This window comes from Notamacropus eugenii, chromosome 1 (genome assembly GCF_028372415.1).
Source record: "Notamacropus eugenii isolate mMacEug1 chromosome 1, mMacEug1.pri_v2, whole genome shotgun sequence".
NCBI lineage: Eukaryota > Metazoa > Chordata > Mammalia > Diprotodontia > Macropodidae > Notamacropus > Notamacropus eugenii.
In genome coordinates, this window is record NC_092872.1 from 80,893,233 (window position 1) to 80,909,944 (window position 16,712).

A 16,712-nucleotide genomic window follows, 5' to 3' on the forward strand; every position below is an offset into this window, starting at 1 on the left:
AAGATCCACTGTAATCGCTTTCAGTTTCATTTTTAAATGGAATGCTTTAGCTACAGTGTATCAAATGGTACAAATCTTCACCAGTGGTGAGAATGCTGTGTACAGAGATGTAATTTAGCGGGATCCAAAGCAGGGGGGACTATATAACTTTTCACAGCAGGTATACCATTAAATATATGAAGGTCATTATCCCAATTGTTGACATCAACTATAAATATAGTTTTGTGCCTTCTTTTTTTAAGGGAGGAGGGACTAAGTAAATTCAATATAATGGGAAATTAAAATATCAGGAAGTATACATTCCCAGTCTTTGAAGTTAGGGACCTGATGGAAAGTTGTATCCTCCCACACAAACATTCTCCAATGTTCACCACTACCAGAGATGGATGGACCACAGGACTGACACAGTGTTAAATTTCTTATGTTCCTATATTCGCAAAGAACAAAGAATCAGCTACCACCAGACTAAAAGAACAAAACAGAGGGCTGTGTAGCTAATTGTTAGTGTGTATCACATGAAGCTTTCCTCCCCCTGCAGGGATTAAAAGAGGCTCATTGTCCTATATACAACAGCGGTTCCATATACTGCCATGCGTTCCACAAAGCTCACGACGTACTATACCTGTACTGGGCTTGAAAAAGTTCTTGTACAAATGTGCTACTGACTGGAAAGGAAGGTCCCTCAGGCACTACATCATCTTCTAATGGAGGCTGAAAAAGAAAGCACAAGTCTCTAAACTGGAAATATCAATTCTTCCCTAGAGGTTAGCTTTTAAAATTCACAAATATTTTCTAAATTTCTACAGAAGGATATATGTCAGAAACAGTAAGAATAAGGATAATATCAGTCAACACTTACAGAGCACTTTAAGATTGGTGTGCATTTTTTAAAATATCCCATTTGATAACAATAACCCTGTTAAGTAGGTGCTGTAATTATCCTCATTTTAGAGATGATAGAAATGAGAGAGAGAGGTCATAACTGACTTGTTAAGTACGTAAGGCAAGATTTGAATTTAGGCCTTCCTGGCTCCAGAAGTCCTAGTGAAAGATACTTGTTTATTGAATTTCATCATTGATCACCTAAGTAAAAACGGCTAATGAGATGGAAATCCACACTGGTTTATTCACCATCTCTCTTCTCAAATAGACTGTTATCTTTCCTAGATCCTTACCTTTGTTCAGAGTTTCCCCTACCTGGAATGCTATCCCCTTTTCCTATCCATGAACATACATCTTTCCTCTGCTTTAGGGCCTAGGTCAAACCCTGTATCTTCCAAGGTTGCAAGGACAAACTCAGTTCACAAGCAGCATGAATCACCTCTATCACTTACTCTGACAGTTAGTCATAGGCATACTACTTCATATTTTCATTGATTTGTTTACTGATCTGATACTTAAACATCTCTTTAATCCTCTACTGTTTCAAGAACAGTTGTAGGCATATGAAATGCCTTCACTATTTGCGCATATATTTTACAGCTTATCCAGATCTTTTTACTCCATTGTATTGATTTAACTAAATGCAAACTCTGCAAAAAATAATGCAACAATTTGGAAGGACGGGCTTTCCTTCTAACCTTCTTCTTGTATATTTGTTACATCCAGGTACTTTAAAAAAAAAAAAACTAGACCTCCAATCAAAAGAACAGAAAGAGAAACAAATAAATTCCCTTACCTTCAGGGGAGGTCGGCCGCTCTGTTTCACAAAATTGTTGAGATCTTCATGCACACGGTCCAAAAGCCATAGCAGAAACTCCTGGGCATCATGCTGGGAATTCCCTCGATACTGTAGTGCATTCTTTGAGACAATGCTCTGCAAGTATATAAATCATTCTAGATCAGTATGGCTCTAGCTTTAAAAATAAACTCTTTCTTTACTCCCCCAAATTCAGGATGCTAGACTTCATCAAATGTTTTATATTTGGCTCAACAAACACACTGGAAATAGAACGTTTTTTTGTCTTCAAATTTTTAGGACCCATCTTGCTTTTTAAAGTAAATTGAAGAATTCAAAAAAATACAGGAAGTGAATGACAATGATAAACTCATTACCAGACAATGAGAGGCTTGCTACATGTCTTCCCCCAATTATTTCTGTTTACTGAAATCCTGTTTGTCAAATGTGACTTTCTTCATGAAGACTTTTCCTGCAACATGATGTGAAAGCTTTCCTACCTCTGAATCCCCAGAGCACCTTGGTTCACATCTCACTTACAGTTTTTATGTAATGGAAGGGAGATTAAAAGTGTTTAGTGATTAGTGATTCTATAGGAAAAAAACTAGTTCATCAAAATGAATAGAAACTACTAAGATAGAGACTTCGCTTCTGGTCTGCCTTCCAGTGTAGTTTTCACTGACTTTGTCGTCAGAAGAACCATAGTATCTGAGAATGAAAAGGCCAGCAGCCACTAGCCAACACAAACACAAAAGGAATTCCCTCTTTCACATACCAAATAAAAAGTGGTTCAGCTTCTCCTGAATATGCCCAAGGTGAGAGACCCCACTGCTTCTCAAGGCAACCCATTTTCACTTTGGGGCTCCTTTAATTATTGGGAAGTTTTTCCTGAGATGAAGCCTAACTTGCTCTCTTTATAACTCTACCTGTGGAGGCAAACAGAACAAAAAACTTTCTCTCTCTCTCTCTTTCTCTCTCTCTCTTTCTCTCTCTCTCTCTCTCTCTCACACACACACACATACACACACACACACACACACACACACACACACACACACACACACACACACACAGGCCCTTCAAGTCCCGATGAGTCTCCTCTTTTCCAAGTTAAATAAGCCCAATTCCTTCAACCAATCCTCCTCATATGATGTACATTCATGGCTTTCCACTACCCTAGTTGCCCTCCTCTGGACACTCTGTGGGTTAACAATGTCCTTCTTAAACTGTGATCTTCAGAACTGAATGCAATACTCCAAATGAGGTCTGAAAAGGAAAAGAACTGAAAGACTATCACCTCCCTATTCCTTTAATCTATGGCCAAGATTGAACTAGTTTTTAAGGCTGTCATATCATACTGCTAATTCATATCGAGCTTGCAAGTCTACTAAGACTCTTGGATCTCTTTCAGTTCTTACTGCATCCAACTACATTGTGTGCTTCCTAAGCATAATAAGAGCAGCACCTTTGACAGTACTGCATCTAGTAAACATTCAATAAAAAGTCTTTTAATGAAATTAAATTGAATAGAGACATAGAAAGAGCACCAAATGAAGCACAGAATGCTACCAGTTGGTCCAATAACAACACAAGAGAAAATCATAGTTTTCAAATTAATGCTTTAGTGACTTACAGAAAATACAAAGTAGAAGATGCCTAGAATAATCAAAAGTTTGGCATAAATCCATGGCTAATGCATTTTTAGATTCCCTGAAGAGAAAACAAAGCTTTTGCCAGGAGGTGAGCAAAAAGAACAATCATAAAAACCTTGAAAATAAAGGAAGTCCTGGTGTTTCCTGAACTAATAAAACACCTTCACCCAGAGACACAGAGGCAATTGAAAGAGAGGAGTTGTTGTTGTTCAGTCATTTTCAGCCATGCCCAACTCTTCATTACCCCGATTGGGGTTTTCTTGGCAAAGACACTGGAGTGGTTTGCCATTTCCTTTTCTAGCTCATTTTACAGATGAGGCAACTGAGGTAAATAGAGTTAAGTGACTTGCCCAGGGTCACACAGCTAGTGAGTATCTGAGGCTGGATTTGAACTCAGAAAGGCAAATCTTCCTGGCTCCAGGCCAAGCACTCTATGTACTACAGAGATATTCAATTCAATAGAATTGTAGAATGCTTCCTGTGGTCTTTTTTTTAGTTTAACTTTTTTCTTTTTATTGATGTTTTCTGTTTTTATGTCCCCTTCATTTCCAAGCATTTCCCTTCCCCTTAACATACTCAGACAGTCATGACCTATATTAAAGAATGAAAAGGGAAATAAAAAAGATAACCAGTTCAGCAAAGCTACCCAACATATCAAGACTAACAGTATGTGCAATATTCTGCACTTGTAGTCCTCTACCTCTGCAAAGGTGGGAATGAGCTCAACTTTTCTTCAGGGTCAACTACTAGTCATTACGTTACACAGCATTCAGTTTTGTTAGGGAATTGTTTGTGCATGCATGTGTATGTGTGTATGATAGTTTTCCTAGTTCTGGTGGTTCATACAAGGCTTCTTAATCTCAGAATTCTAGGATGTCTTTTATTTTAAATACCAAGAAAAAAATTCTCTTAATCCTCCTGTCCTATCCTCACTCAACCAAAGACCCTATTCTAACTTCACTAAAAAGTTTGGAACTTTCATGCTACCAGCTCTCTACCTTCCCTCTCTTACATTTTTCTAAAAAATGATAATATGTATTCTGCTTACAGGACTGTCAAAATAATCAATCAAGATAATCCATGTGAAAATAGTAATTCATATTTGTACTAAATTTAAAGGCCTGTAAAGCACTTTCTTCACAGCTACTCTGTGAGAGAGGAAGGTAAGGTAAGATAAAGGCAGACAGACAGACAGACAGACATATAGATAATACATATGTATGTATGAGACACTGGGCACAGCATTTTACTGTCAGTGACCCAAGCAGCTTGTGGATAGTGTACAGATACTTAACCTGGGATCTGACTTTTAAAATGTATAGCATTATTTTTTATATGACCAAATTCCTCTATTCCTGTTATCAGAGAAAAAATATGTCCATATTCCTTTATGTGACTCTTCCCTCTGTGCTCTCAATTTAATTCAGCCAATATTTCAAGGATTACTATAAACACACACACACACACACACACACACACACACACACACACACACAGAGTTGCAGACCTGTGGGGGGTTATAGTACTCTGGACATCTTTAATCTCTCCCACAATGTTCCCCCTTCCAAATCTATTCATATTCTTCATGCATTTCAAACTTTCCTACAGCATCTGACATGGTGTACACCTGACTCTCCCTGAATATTCCCTTTTCCCTTGACTTCCAATTCACTGCTCTAAAACTGGTCCGACCTCCAAATTGCTTTTTCTTTCACTGGTTTATTATCCTCTCACCCCTAAGAGTGAGTGATTCCCAAGGGCCTATCAACAGTCCTCTACATTTTCTCCCTTGCTAATCTCATTCATTCCATAAACTCAAAACTCACTTTTATGCAGATAAACTCAGAATCTATCCAACACCAATCCCAACTTTCAACTGCCAAGTCTACCAAGATATTGACTGTGATGTCAAAATTAACATCTCTAAAACTAAACTAATAACCCCTACAAAACTCAGTCCTCCTGCCCAACTTCCCTATTCCTGTTGAAGCCACCATCTTTTGTCACCCAGTCTCAAAATCTCAAGTCATCTCTGATTCTTAACGTCCTTATACCACCCCACATTTAATCTGTTGCCAAATTCTATAGATTCCATTTGCCCATTCTCTCTCACATAGGTCCCCTCTTCTCTGCTTGTACTAGCACTGCCTCATTATTATCTTCATCACCTTTTGCCTCCACTGCTAGAGGAGCCTCCTAATTGGTCTCCTTATTTCTGTGCCTCTTCTCTCTAGTGCCACCTTCATACAAGTGACAAAATGATCAACACTGCCCTACTCAAAAACATCCAATGGATGCCTTTTCCGATAGGGTAAATTGCAAATACATCAGCGTACCATTCTGGGCCCAAACAGTCTGGCTTCCACTGGCCTCTCCACTTTTACTTCACATCATTCCCCTTCAGACACTATATTCCAACCAAACTGCACTATTGTTTCCCAAGCTGGAAATGCCATTTTTTACCACTACACATGTATATCCACCCTCCACATCTGGAATGCATTCCTTCTTTATCTCTGCCTTTCAGATCTTTGTCTCTACCATGCCCTACTTTGTATTATACTTATTACAGTACATATCCCTACCAACCAAATTGTATCATTTTTTCATCTTTGTAACTCTAGCCCCTAATATGCTACCTTAAACATAGTTGCTTAATAAATGGTGCTTGAATTGAATTTGCTAAATTTCTCTCCATCTTCATTTTATTTCCTCCTAGGCTCATTCCCCTATACCTAAAAATAAGCATGAGTCTTATGGGGGGAGGGGAGGGAGAGAGAAGGGGAATAGATACCATATTTGTCCCTAAAGCTCCATCTATCTTATATCCTATTCTTACTTTTTTTGAATAATACTTTATTTTTCCCAATTACATGTAATAAACCATTTTTAACATTCATTTTTTAAAAACTTTGAGTTCCTATGCCCAAAGGGCTACAAAAATGTGCATACCCTTTGACCCAGCAATATCGCTACTAGGACTGTATCCCCAAGAGATCATAAAAATCAGAAAGGGTCCCACATGTACAAAAATATTTATAGCAGCACTCTATGTAGTTGCCAAAAACTGGAAGTCAAGGGGATGCCCATCAACTGGGGAATGGCTGAATAAATTATGGTATATGAATGTAATGGAGTACTATTGTGCCATAAGAAATGATGAACAAGAAGATTTCAGAGAGGCCTGGAAGGACTTATATGATCTGATACTGAGTGAAAGGACCAGAACCAGGAGAACTTTGTGCACAGCAAGGACCACAGTGTGCAAGAGTTTTTTCTGGTAGACTTGGAATTTCGTAATAGCGCAAGAACTTATTTAAAAAAAAAAATCCCAATGGTGGTTTTCTAAGGCAAAACGCCTTCCACACTCAGAGAAAGAAATATGGAAGTCATTTGCAGAATGTAGCAGATCATGTTTGTGTGTATGTGTATGTGTGTTTGTGTATCATGTTTTGATTTGTTATATGATTTCTTCCATTTATTTTAGTTGGACTACATAGCATGACTATAGTGAAAATGTACTCAATAGGAAAGTATATGTAGAACCTATACAGAATTGTATGCTGTTGTGGGGAGGGAGGAGGGTAGTGGGGGGCAGGTGTGGGGGGGATAAAATCTTAATTTTATGGCAGTGATTGTAAAACATTAAAAAATAATAATAATAAAATAAAATTTAAAAACAAAAACAAAAACTTTGAGTTCCAAATTCTCTTCCTCCCCTCCCATACCCCTTCCCTGAGATGGTAAGCAATTTGATATTTTTATGTCTTTTACCTAACAGTCTTTTCAGTGTACTGGTCTAAATAAGGCTTCCTCCACTTCCTTACTTCCCAGCTACTCGATTTTTTTCCAATTTTCTATTACCTATTTGTTCATTTCTAACCTCTTTCCTGACATTCAGTCTTGTATCTACATCTGCCTTTTGGGCATCTCAAACTGAATGTCTCAGAATCTTAAACTCAATATGTCCAAAACCGAATTTGTTACCTTCCCCCCACCCCAAATCCTACCCTCTTCCTAACTTTCCTATTTACTGTCAAGGGTACTATTGTCCTCCCACTCTCCCAGGCTTGAAACCTAGGTATTACCCTAAGCCTTTCATGCTCCCACCAGCCCCTTCCCTCCTCTGATAATGCCATTCCTCAAAGGCCCTCAACCCCTAATTTCTGTTTAATTGCACTAGCCTACTGCTTGGTCTCCTGGCCTCAAATCTCTCTCTATTTTCCATTAATTCTGATGGCTTCTTAATTTGTCCTTTACAATTACATTCACATTGATGCCAGATAAATGTCCATCCTCTACTCAGTTGTCAAACTGATCTCCCTTAAGCTCAGGTCTGACCAGGTCACCCTGCTATATAATAAACTCCAACTCCCTATTATTACCAGGATAAAACCTAAAAAAATCTTCCTCTTTTAAAGCTTTCCATAAACTTGCTCCTTCCTACCTTTCCAGTAATCTTACTCCCCTCCATGTACTACAAATCACCAATAATTAGACAAGATTAAAGGAAATTTGAGGTTCTACCTCACAACTATAATACTGGCAAAGCTGACAAAAAGGGGAAATGACAAAGATTGTGAAGGACTGCAGGAAAACAGGTACACTCTTGGTGGAACTGTGAATTGGTTCGGCCACTGTGTAAAACAATTAGGAAGGATGGCCAAAAAGTCACTAAAATCTAGAGAGGTTTTTGTAGTAGCAAAGAACTGAAAGCCAAGGAGACGCCCATTAATTGGGGAATGCCTAAACAAATATGCATTAGGAATGTAATGGAATACTGCTCTACCATAAGAAATGATGTAATGCACAGTTTCAGTGAAACCTGGGAAAATCTATATGAAGCTATGCAGAGAGAAGTAAGCAAAACAAGGAAAACAATTTATACAATCACAGCAACACTGTAAAACTTACAACTTTGAAAGCTTTAAGTACTTTGATCCATGTAGTGAGCAGCCATAACTCCAGAGGACTAATCATGAAACACACACCGCCTGACACAGTGCACAATGAGATATGATTTTTATATGGTCAATGGAGGCATTTGTTTTGATTGATTATGTGCATCTTTGTTACAAGAGTTTTGTTTACTTTTCCTTTTTAATGCTGGTGAGTTGAGAGGGAAGAAATTTTATTTTTGTAAATTAAAAAATTAATAAGAAAGCAATTCATAATCTATTATGGGTGTTTGGATGTTGATAAATTTTTAAATGTAACTAGTGGCAAATTTATGCTTAATTGTTTGGGACTTTGATTTTGCTTGCCTGGCTTCCTACAAGGCTCAGCTCAAATTCTACTTTCTGAAAGAGATCCTCTCCCATCCCACCCCACCTGCTAATGCCTTTTCCACTGAGATTACTTCTATCTACTTTACGTATGTAACATATGTACCTAACGTATTATCTTCCCACCCTGACCCCCATTACAATATGAGCAGAGACACTTTTTTGCCTTTCTTTCTAACCCCAAAACTTAGGATAGAGCCTGTCAAAGGAAAAACACTTAATAAATGCTTGATAACTGCCTGTTGTTTTAAAGTCAAGTGTAGTACAGATTATTCAAGAGTATATAAAAAATGACTGCTTACTTTGTTGAAAATTGCATCTTTCCCTGGAATATAAATCCCGAAACATTCCAATTAGTTGTAAGTTCAAGGTAATCTGACTAAGATTTTACTATTGAGGGATGGAGGGGGAATTCAAGGGTCATATTCCAGCATTATGACAAAGGATCAAGTTGCAAGGTATAAGAGCTGCTTGGCTCTGCTGGGATGCTAAAGAAAACAAAGAGGGCTAAGAGATGATGAAAAGGAGTGAGCAGACACAAAGATCTCTCCTAGGAGACATGTCCATCATCAAATTGATATGAAGGTGGTTTTATTTTGGGGATGGGGGCTGCATTGCTCCTTTTATAAATACCTGCACTATTCATAAATGTTATTTAAAAATTTTAAACTGGTCTAAGCAGCTCTGCTACCCAGAGATGAAAGTCAAGACAGAGTAGTCTTACCACTGTGCCATATAAATACAATAACTGTTCTAGTGCCAAGATCAGAGTCAGCTGAGGTCATCTATCTACACTGAATACTGGCTTAAAAGGCTCCTATCCTCCTTCACCTATATGCACTGTTTACTTCATTCAGAAAGCACTTAGAATATAGCATCTCTCTTCTTAATCCCTTCCTCAATTTTAGATTTCACCTTTACATTAAGATTAAATTATAACATAACCAAACAAAACTAAAGTGTTGGCTCACAGTCAACACAAGTTTAAAGCAAATGTCACCATCAACCTCCAGTACAGATGAAAAACAGACAACAACAAGATACAGGAAACAGAAATTAGATTTCCATAAATTCGCCCCCCTTACAAAGGGGAGTTGCTCTCATTTCTGTCTCTTTTCCAATTATAGTAATATTGATTTGTGCTGAGAATTTTTTAATGTACAGTATTTGGATCAAAACCCACTTTTACAAAGGGTTTCCAGTTACTTGAGCATCAACTTGGGTTTAAATCAATATGCAGCTATTTCTATGGAGAGGAACAATGTGCACATGTATCGCTGAGAACACACAAACATCAGTCAGAGGAAAAGAAGAGTTAACTACACACTCATTTCACAGGAAGCTGATGGTACCATAGGAAGATGGCCTGGGTGAGTCTCTTAACCTCCTCCTTAACTTTAGCTTCTGAGCCCATGAAAATTAGCACAATAATAACACCTACAACTTATCAACATAGGGTTGGAGGAGGAACAAATGAGATGTGCCAAATGTCTTACAAACCTTAAAGCTCTCTATGAATGGTAGCTATAAATCATTACTCAAGATGCATTTGTTTTTTGTGTATCATCCTGTCATCAACTTGAAATACAATAAATACGCTGACTGATAAGTCCCTGTTAAGGACCCCAATATCACCCTTTCTTCAGCTCCCTCCCCCCCCAACACTATGTGAGTTTGACTAAGTATACCAGTCATTTTGATTCAGGGCTTAAGCTGCACTGAAACCAGAACTCCACACCAGTCCCTGTCCCCCAAACCACATTATAAGCATTCAAACTCCTAAGGGCTCCCCTCAGAACACTTAGCACAGTCCTACCCACCACACCCCTCTCCTAACACTGTCATCCTCAGTTATCTCCCAAATCAGACCTGGCTCACCCCGATCTCTAGATTCCACAGTGGTTGCAGCAGAAGTAACAGAAGATAGCAAGGATTTTGAGCTGAACAGGACTTTATAGATCATCTAATCTAATTCCCTCTCATTTTACAGATAAGGAAACTGAAGCCTTCAAAGGGGAAGTGATAGTCCCAAGGTCACACAGGTAGCAGATAACAGAGCCACAATGCAAACCCAGGTCATCAACTGTAAATCTTGAAAACAGGGACTGTTTTTCTCTTTCTTTGTATACCCAGCACTTAGCATAGTGCCTGACCCACAGTAGGCACCTAATCAAGGCTGGCTGATGACACAATTGCTGAGTTCAAAAACTGCCACTATTCCTACTTAGCCTTATATAAAAAAAAACTCATGGCTTTACAAAGTACTTTTCTTATGACCAGCATTTTAAGTAGTGAAAATATTATTATTCCCACTTTACAGATGGTTAAGTAACTTGTCCAGTGGTACACAGAGGGTAAATAGCAAAGCCAGGACTTCAACTCAGGTCCTATGAAGACACTGAATGCTGGTCTCCTACATGTTTAAAGTCTGTTAGCATAGCACTTGTCACTTTATAAAGGAAATAAGCGCATGAGCCACTTTAATCACAGTTTAAAGCATGTTATTCCCTTCCTTTGAATCATCAGTGGGCTCCCTTATTACTTTACAAATTCCATCCATATTCCTTAACCTGGCCCTCAGACCCCAGACTATCTGTAAGCCCATGACCTAAACTTAACACTTTGACTGATTAGACTCCCTAGTTTTCTTCAAAGCAGATCTCAAGGTATCACTTCCTACAAAAGGCTTTACCTAGCTACTGTTATTAGCACTGTAGGAAACATGGAAGTTCTGTTTTCCACAGTTCTGGGTGATAAGGGTTGTGACCTGTGACCTAGCATGATCAGAAACTAATTCGAAGGCTTGATGAACTGTCTGAGGAAAAGTCTATCGGAGAGGAGAACATAAAGTCATATGGCCAGGGGACAGTGTCAAGAGAGATCCAAAGTTCGGAAAACAGTATAAGAAGCTCCATTTTTCTGAACATGTTGCAGCCTTCCTATAACCTTATGGGCAGAGGAGACATTCAGGGGGGAATGGACATAAATATTAATAAAAGCTTTCCTGATTTCACAACAGGTATGGTTCTGTGTTTAAGGTGAGCATGTTTTTCACAGTCGGGGGCTTGTTAGATGGGCTCATTTCTCACAGCACTCACCCTCCTCTTAAAATTATATTTAGCTAAGTATGTGTTACATCCCCTCAGATAGAATGTAAGCTCCTTAAGGGCAGAAACTATTTCAATTTAGTCTTTGTATCCCCAGTATCCCTTCTGGCACAAGGAAGGGACTTAATAAATATTTGTTGCATTGAATTGAATCTCCTAGATATGAGTAAGTCTTCCATCATTGTGGCCTGAAATGCATACAAGTCTTCTAATACCAAGTAGTCCTTATTTATGTTCCCTTGATCCTCTCCAGGACTTCTACCAGGCCCCAGTTCTTCATCCAGAAGCCACAATCCAGCACCAGAATTCTTACATTGGAAGAACCTTCAGCACAATCTCCATTTGAGGAGGACACCTAGGCCAGCCAGGTCTATGTTGTTCCCAAGATGCATTCTGAACTTCCTCTACTACCTCCCTGCACCCAGGTCTTTGTCTCTCCCCCTCCTCTTTTCACTTTCCCTTTTGATATCATCTTTTCCCGCTAGAATGTGAGTTTCCAGAGGGCAAAGACTGCCTTTCTCCTAGGATCTGTAGTTCTAGTACTTGCACAATGCCTAGCATACAGTAAGCATTTAATAAATGCTTGTTTACTGACCACATAAAACCTCAGGAGAGGATCTTCCTAATGTGCTAGAAGCCTTCCTCTGTGAAGAGCTAAAACTAGCCACTGTGAATATGGACCTTATATGGATGGGTACATGATTCCTCCCCATCTTGGTCCATGTCCCAAAGACCTACTTTCCCTCTCCAACTCCCTTACAGCAATGGAAGCGTACTTGATAAGATTCACCTTGGTGCCGCCATGCCTCTCTATGTAACTGAAACTGCCACAGGTATAGCTTTGGCTAGTTAAGGCTCTGTTGCTGTCTGTCCTTCCTTTCTTCTTTCTTTCCTTCCTTCCTCCCCCCTCTCCATCTCTTTCTTCTTTTCTTTCTTACACATACTGCATCCCCATGGACCTATGGGCCCCTGACAACTGCTCATAAGCTACAATGTGCTTTATTTCCAACATGGTCCATTTTACTCCTCCTTAGGCAATCTAGTTCAACATTCTTCCTTCACTCCCAGCTCCCAGAGGCTCATCATATCAGTGCAGGACTCATCCAGTCAGCTTAGAACAGTTCAGCATTAAGATCACGCCTCAGCCCCCCAGTACCAGAGATCACAGGCATGCACCACCACACCCAGACACCAGTGGGTTTAAACATTTCAGTTATCAGTTCAGCATTATCAAACGAGTCAATACTTATAATATTTGTAAAGAAGCACTTAGCACAGAGCTTGGAATATACAGTAGGTGCTAAATAAATATTTACTCCATTCCATTCTTTTAAAAGAACAACAGTCAGAGCATATTTTTGCATTCAGACCCACAATCCTATAAACAGTAAAAAATAAATATTTATTTTATACCTACAATATGCAAAGTACTGGAATAGATGCAGAAGTAAACAAAACTTAGGGGGAAAATACAGTTCTAGTTTTTATGGAGCTCGGAGTCTAATAAAGAGATAAGACAAAAATACAAATAGTTATAAAGAAAAAATGTTAAAATGATATTCTGAAAAGCTTTGATGCCTGAAGGAATATGGAAAGGCACCTCCCCCAATTATTTGAAAATGTAGAAGGTTATGGGTGAGGAATATTACATATAACATCAGACTTTTTGAAATGTTGATTAGTGTTCATTCAATTTCTTTTCCTTCTTATTCTTTATTACAAGGGACAGCTCTCTGGGAAGAGAGATACACTGGTAATTAAAAACAAAATATGGCAATATAATGTATTTTTTAAAAGTTTGGGGTCCACCCTAACCCACCCCTAGAATGTTAGATGAGGTGGTTATTCCTGTATCATTCAAATAGGTCACAAAGTCTGAATACCTTTAGGACCAGCTAAAGAAACTGCTTCATACTTTTCATCTTTGTCCACTTCTTACCTCCCTTTCTAGGACTTCTTCTGTCCTTTAACTGTCCTTTACCAACAGGCCCCATTGCTTACTGGGCTCCTCTAAGAAATCAACTGGGAATTGAGGTGCTATTATCCGATGCCTCTTAAAGTTTTTACAGCAAGGGAGGGATGGAGAGAGAAAAAGTCAAGCCTAATTCCGCCGTCCCTCACAATCAATAGGCCCAAAGGAACTCACCCCTCCTGAATTCCTTCCAACCATGAAGGAATAAATAAATGAAGACATAGGAGGCTACCCCTAAATATAGTAGACCCTCCTCTAAGGAAAATGGGCCATTCTTCCTCCTTCCTCTCAGAATGACTTTCAAATACTCCCCCTTTCTTTAAATTCCCAAACTCTTAAACTCCTGGCTATTTTTGCCCTGGGCCACCGGCTCTCTATCTGGGACAGTTTGCTCTAAATGGGTTTACTTTTACTTTGGAAATCTTTGGTTTGTTTATTTACTTTTCAGGTATCTCCAGGTAAGCCCATTTCCTTTAAGAAAGAGGCCAGTGAACTTTACCAAAGGATGCCCCAACAGGCCCCACAGGGATTTCCTCGGAGCCTGGGGTGGGTAAGATTAAGGCATTCCTACACTCTGTAATTACGTGGAGCCTGCCTTCAGCACTGGGAGCAGGCGGGGTTCTGGCTGCTGTGGTTCTCCCCGTTGTTTTGGCCCACTGCAGCTCTCCGCATACTTAGTAAAAGTGCTATTAAATTCCCATTCCCACGGCCTATCAAGATCCCTTCCCCACTCCCACCACTGTGCCGCGCAGTAATGGCTTACCTATTTCATTCAAAGTTTCGAATATTTCCTGGGGTCCTTGTGTCTCTTCCCCCTCCCACTTTTTCTTGAGCCCCACAGAATACAGCTCATGTCTGCAAAGAATGGTTGGGGGTGGGGGGAGACTAGGGGCAGCACCAGAAGTTTCCATGCTCAAAAATCTCCAGGCATTGCACTGCTGGGGAGATTCACTTAGATAAGGAAATTCCTCTTTTGAAGGCCAATCAATCAACAAAAATTTATTAAGCACTTGCTTTGTAGTAAGGCAAAATTAAGTCTGTCCCCAAGGAGCCCACTCTCTAACAGGGAAGAGAACACTCTCCTGCAGAAAGTGGGATCTAAGGGGAATCTTGAATGAAATCAGGAAAGTCGGGAGGCTGATTAAAGCAGGAGCAAGAGTCCAGGCATGGGGGACAGCCATTGAAAAAGCACTAAATCAAGGAATACTATGTGCAAAGAACTACAAGTGGGCTAGTGTGGCTGGACTGTTTAGTATGTGGAGAGGTATAAAGTGTAAGAAGACTGGAAAAGTGGGAAGGAGTCAGGTTGTAAAGGGTTTTAAAGGCCAAAAAGGATTTTATTTTTGGTTTTGGAGGTAAGAGAGAGTCACTGGAATTTAGTGAGTAGAAAGGTGATATGGTCAGACTTGTACTTTAGGAAGATCACTCTGGGAGCTGAGCAGAGGATGGACGGGAATTAGGAAAGCCTTGAGACAAGGAGACCAATCAAAACAAACCAAAAGGAGCAAAATCTAATAGTCACTCCAACCTTAGGGGCAGCGGATTTAACCAAACTGTCATATCAATATTTCTGAAGAGACTAAACCCATATGGGAGTTTATGCTTGATGGTGGAGAGCACAAGGACAAATTCAGAGTACAAGGCAAATTATAGGAAGGCTAGCTTGGGTGGGGTGGTAGACTTTGGAGAAAAAAAGGATATCTTGCTGTCATACCAGATATGGGAAGGGGAGGGGAAAGGAGACAGGTGGGAAAGTCCAAAGAACACAGTTTTGCCCAGAGCCTTGATAGCAGATGCTATACCACGGAAAATCATCCCTAGACACGTGTCCAGTGCCTGTAGTTTGCTAGTACTCAAGTTGAGAAGTCTGTAGTAATTTAAAAGCCTACTCACACTACTCTGATTAAGCCTAAGCTCACCCAGTCTAAGCTAGTCTTGTCTTCCTGGAACAACATAATATCTCCACCATTTGGTCCCTGCCCCACTAGAAGAAGGAGGTAGAGAGAAGAAAAGTGGGAGAGGGGAAAAGAAGAACAAGCTGGCTACCCCTGAGGAAAGGTAGATGTAGATAAGTTATTCAGCCATGTGTAGGCTTCATCTACATCTTCAACAAAGTTCAATAATATAAGAAGGCATAGAAGTGTGAAAAGTACACAGTACATTTTAGAAATATTTAGAAATTTTATAAGTATTTACAAATCAATTTTGAAATATTCTTCAACTATGCAAAAAACTAAAATGTTATATTCCTCAACAAAAAATGTTATTGAGTCATTTCAGTCATGTTCAGCTCTTTGTGACCCTATGCAAGGTTTTTTCTTAGCAAAGATATTGAGTGGTTTGCCATTTCCTTTTCCAACTCATTTTACAGATGAGGAAACTGAGGCAAATAGAAAGGATGTAGAGGTCTCACCCAGTCGCTAAATGGGTCCATTGCACAAAATAGGTTAAGAACCCCTATAACAGATATTACACTGTATTCATGGAGCACCTGTCATGTACAAGGTACTGGGCTAGTTACTATAGAAAATACAAAGAGTAAAACCTGGTCCTTACCCTCAAAACAACGATGGTATGGGACTCCCATCTCTTTGAGGACTTGCCATGTTTTGCTGTGATCCACAGTCAAAGGTTTTAGTGTAGTCAATGAAGCAGAAGTAGATTTTTTTCTGGAACTCCCTTGTTTTCACCATAATCCAGAGAATGTTGGCAATTTGGTCTCTAGTCCCTCCGCTTTGAAAATTAGTCTACTCTTCTGGTAATTCTCAGTTCACATATTGCTGAAGCCTAGCTCAAAAAATCTTAAGCATAACCTTGCTAGCATGTGAAATGAGCGCAATTCTTCAGTAATTTGAACATTCCTTTGCATTGCTCCTCTTTAGAATTGGAACAAACACTGATCTTTTCCAATCTAGGGGTCACTGTTGTGTTTTCCAATTTTTTTGGCATATTCAATGGAGTACTTTAACAGCATCATCTTTTAGGGTTTTAAATAGTTCAGATGGAATTTCATCACCT

General features: G+C 39.4%; 1 protein-coding gene across 1 annotated transcript in view; it reads right to left on the reverse strand.

Annotated features, from left to right (window-relative positions):
- Positions 1–16,712, reverse strand: part of USP31 (ubiquitin specific peptidase 31) — a 122,499-nt gene that overhangs the window by 66,884 nt on the left and 38,903 nt on the right. Inside the window, exons 2-3 of the mRNA XM_072607218.1 lie at positions 1,679–1,816; positions 623–711 (exon numbers count right to left, since the gene is read on the reverse strand). Coding sequence (XP_072463319.1) covers positions 623–711; positions 1,679–1,816 — 227 coding nt within the window. The remainder of the gene's footprint in view (positions 1–622; positions 712–1,678; positions 1,817–16,712) is intronic.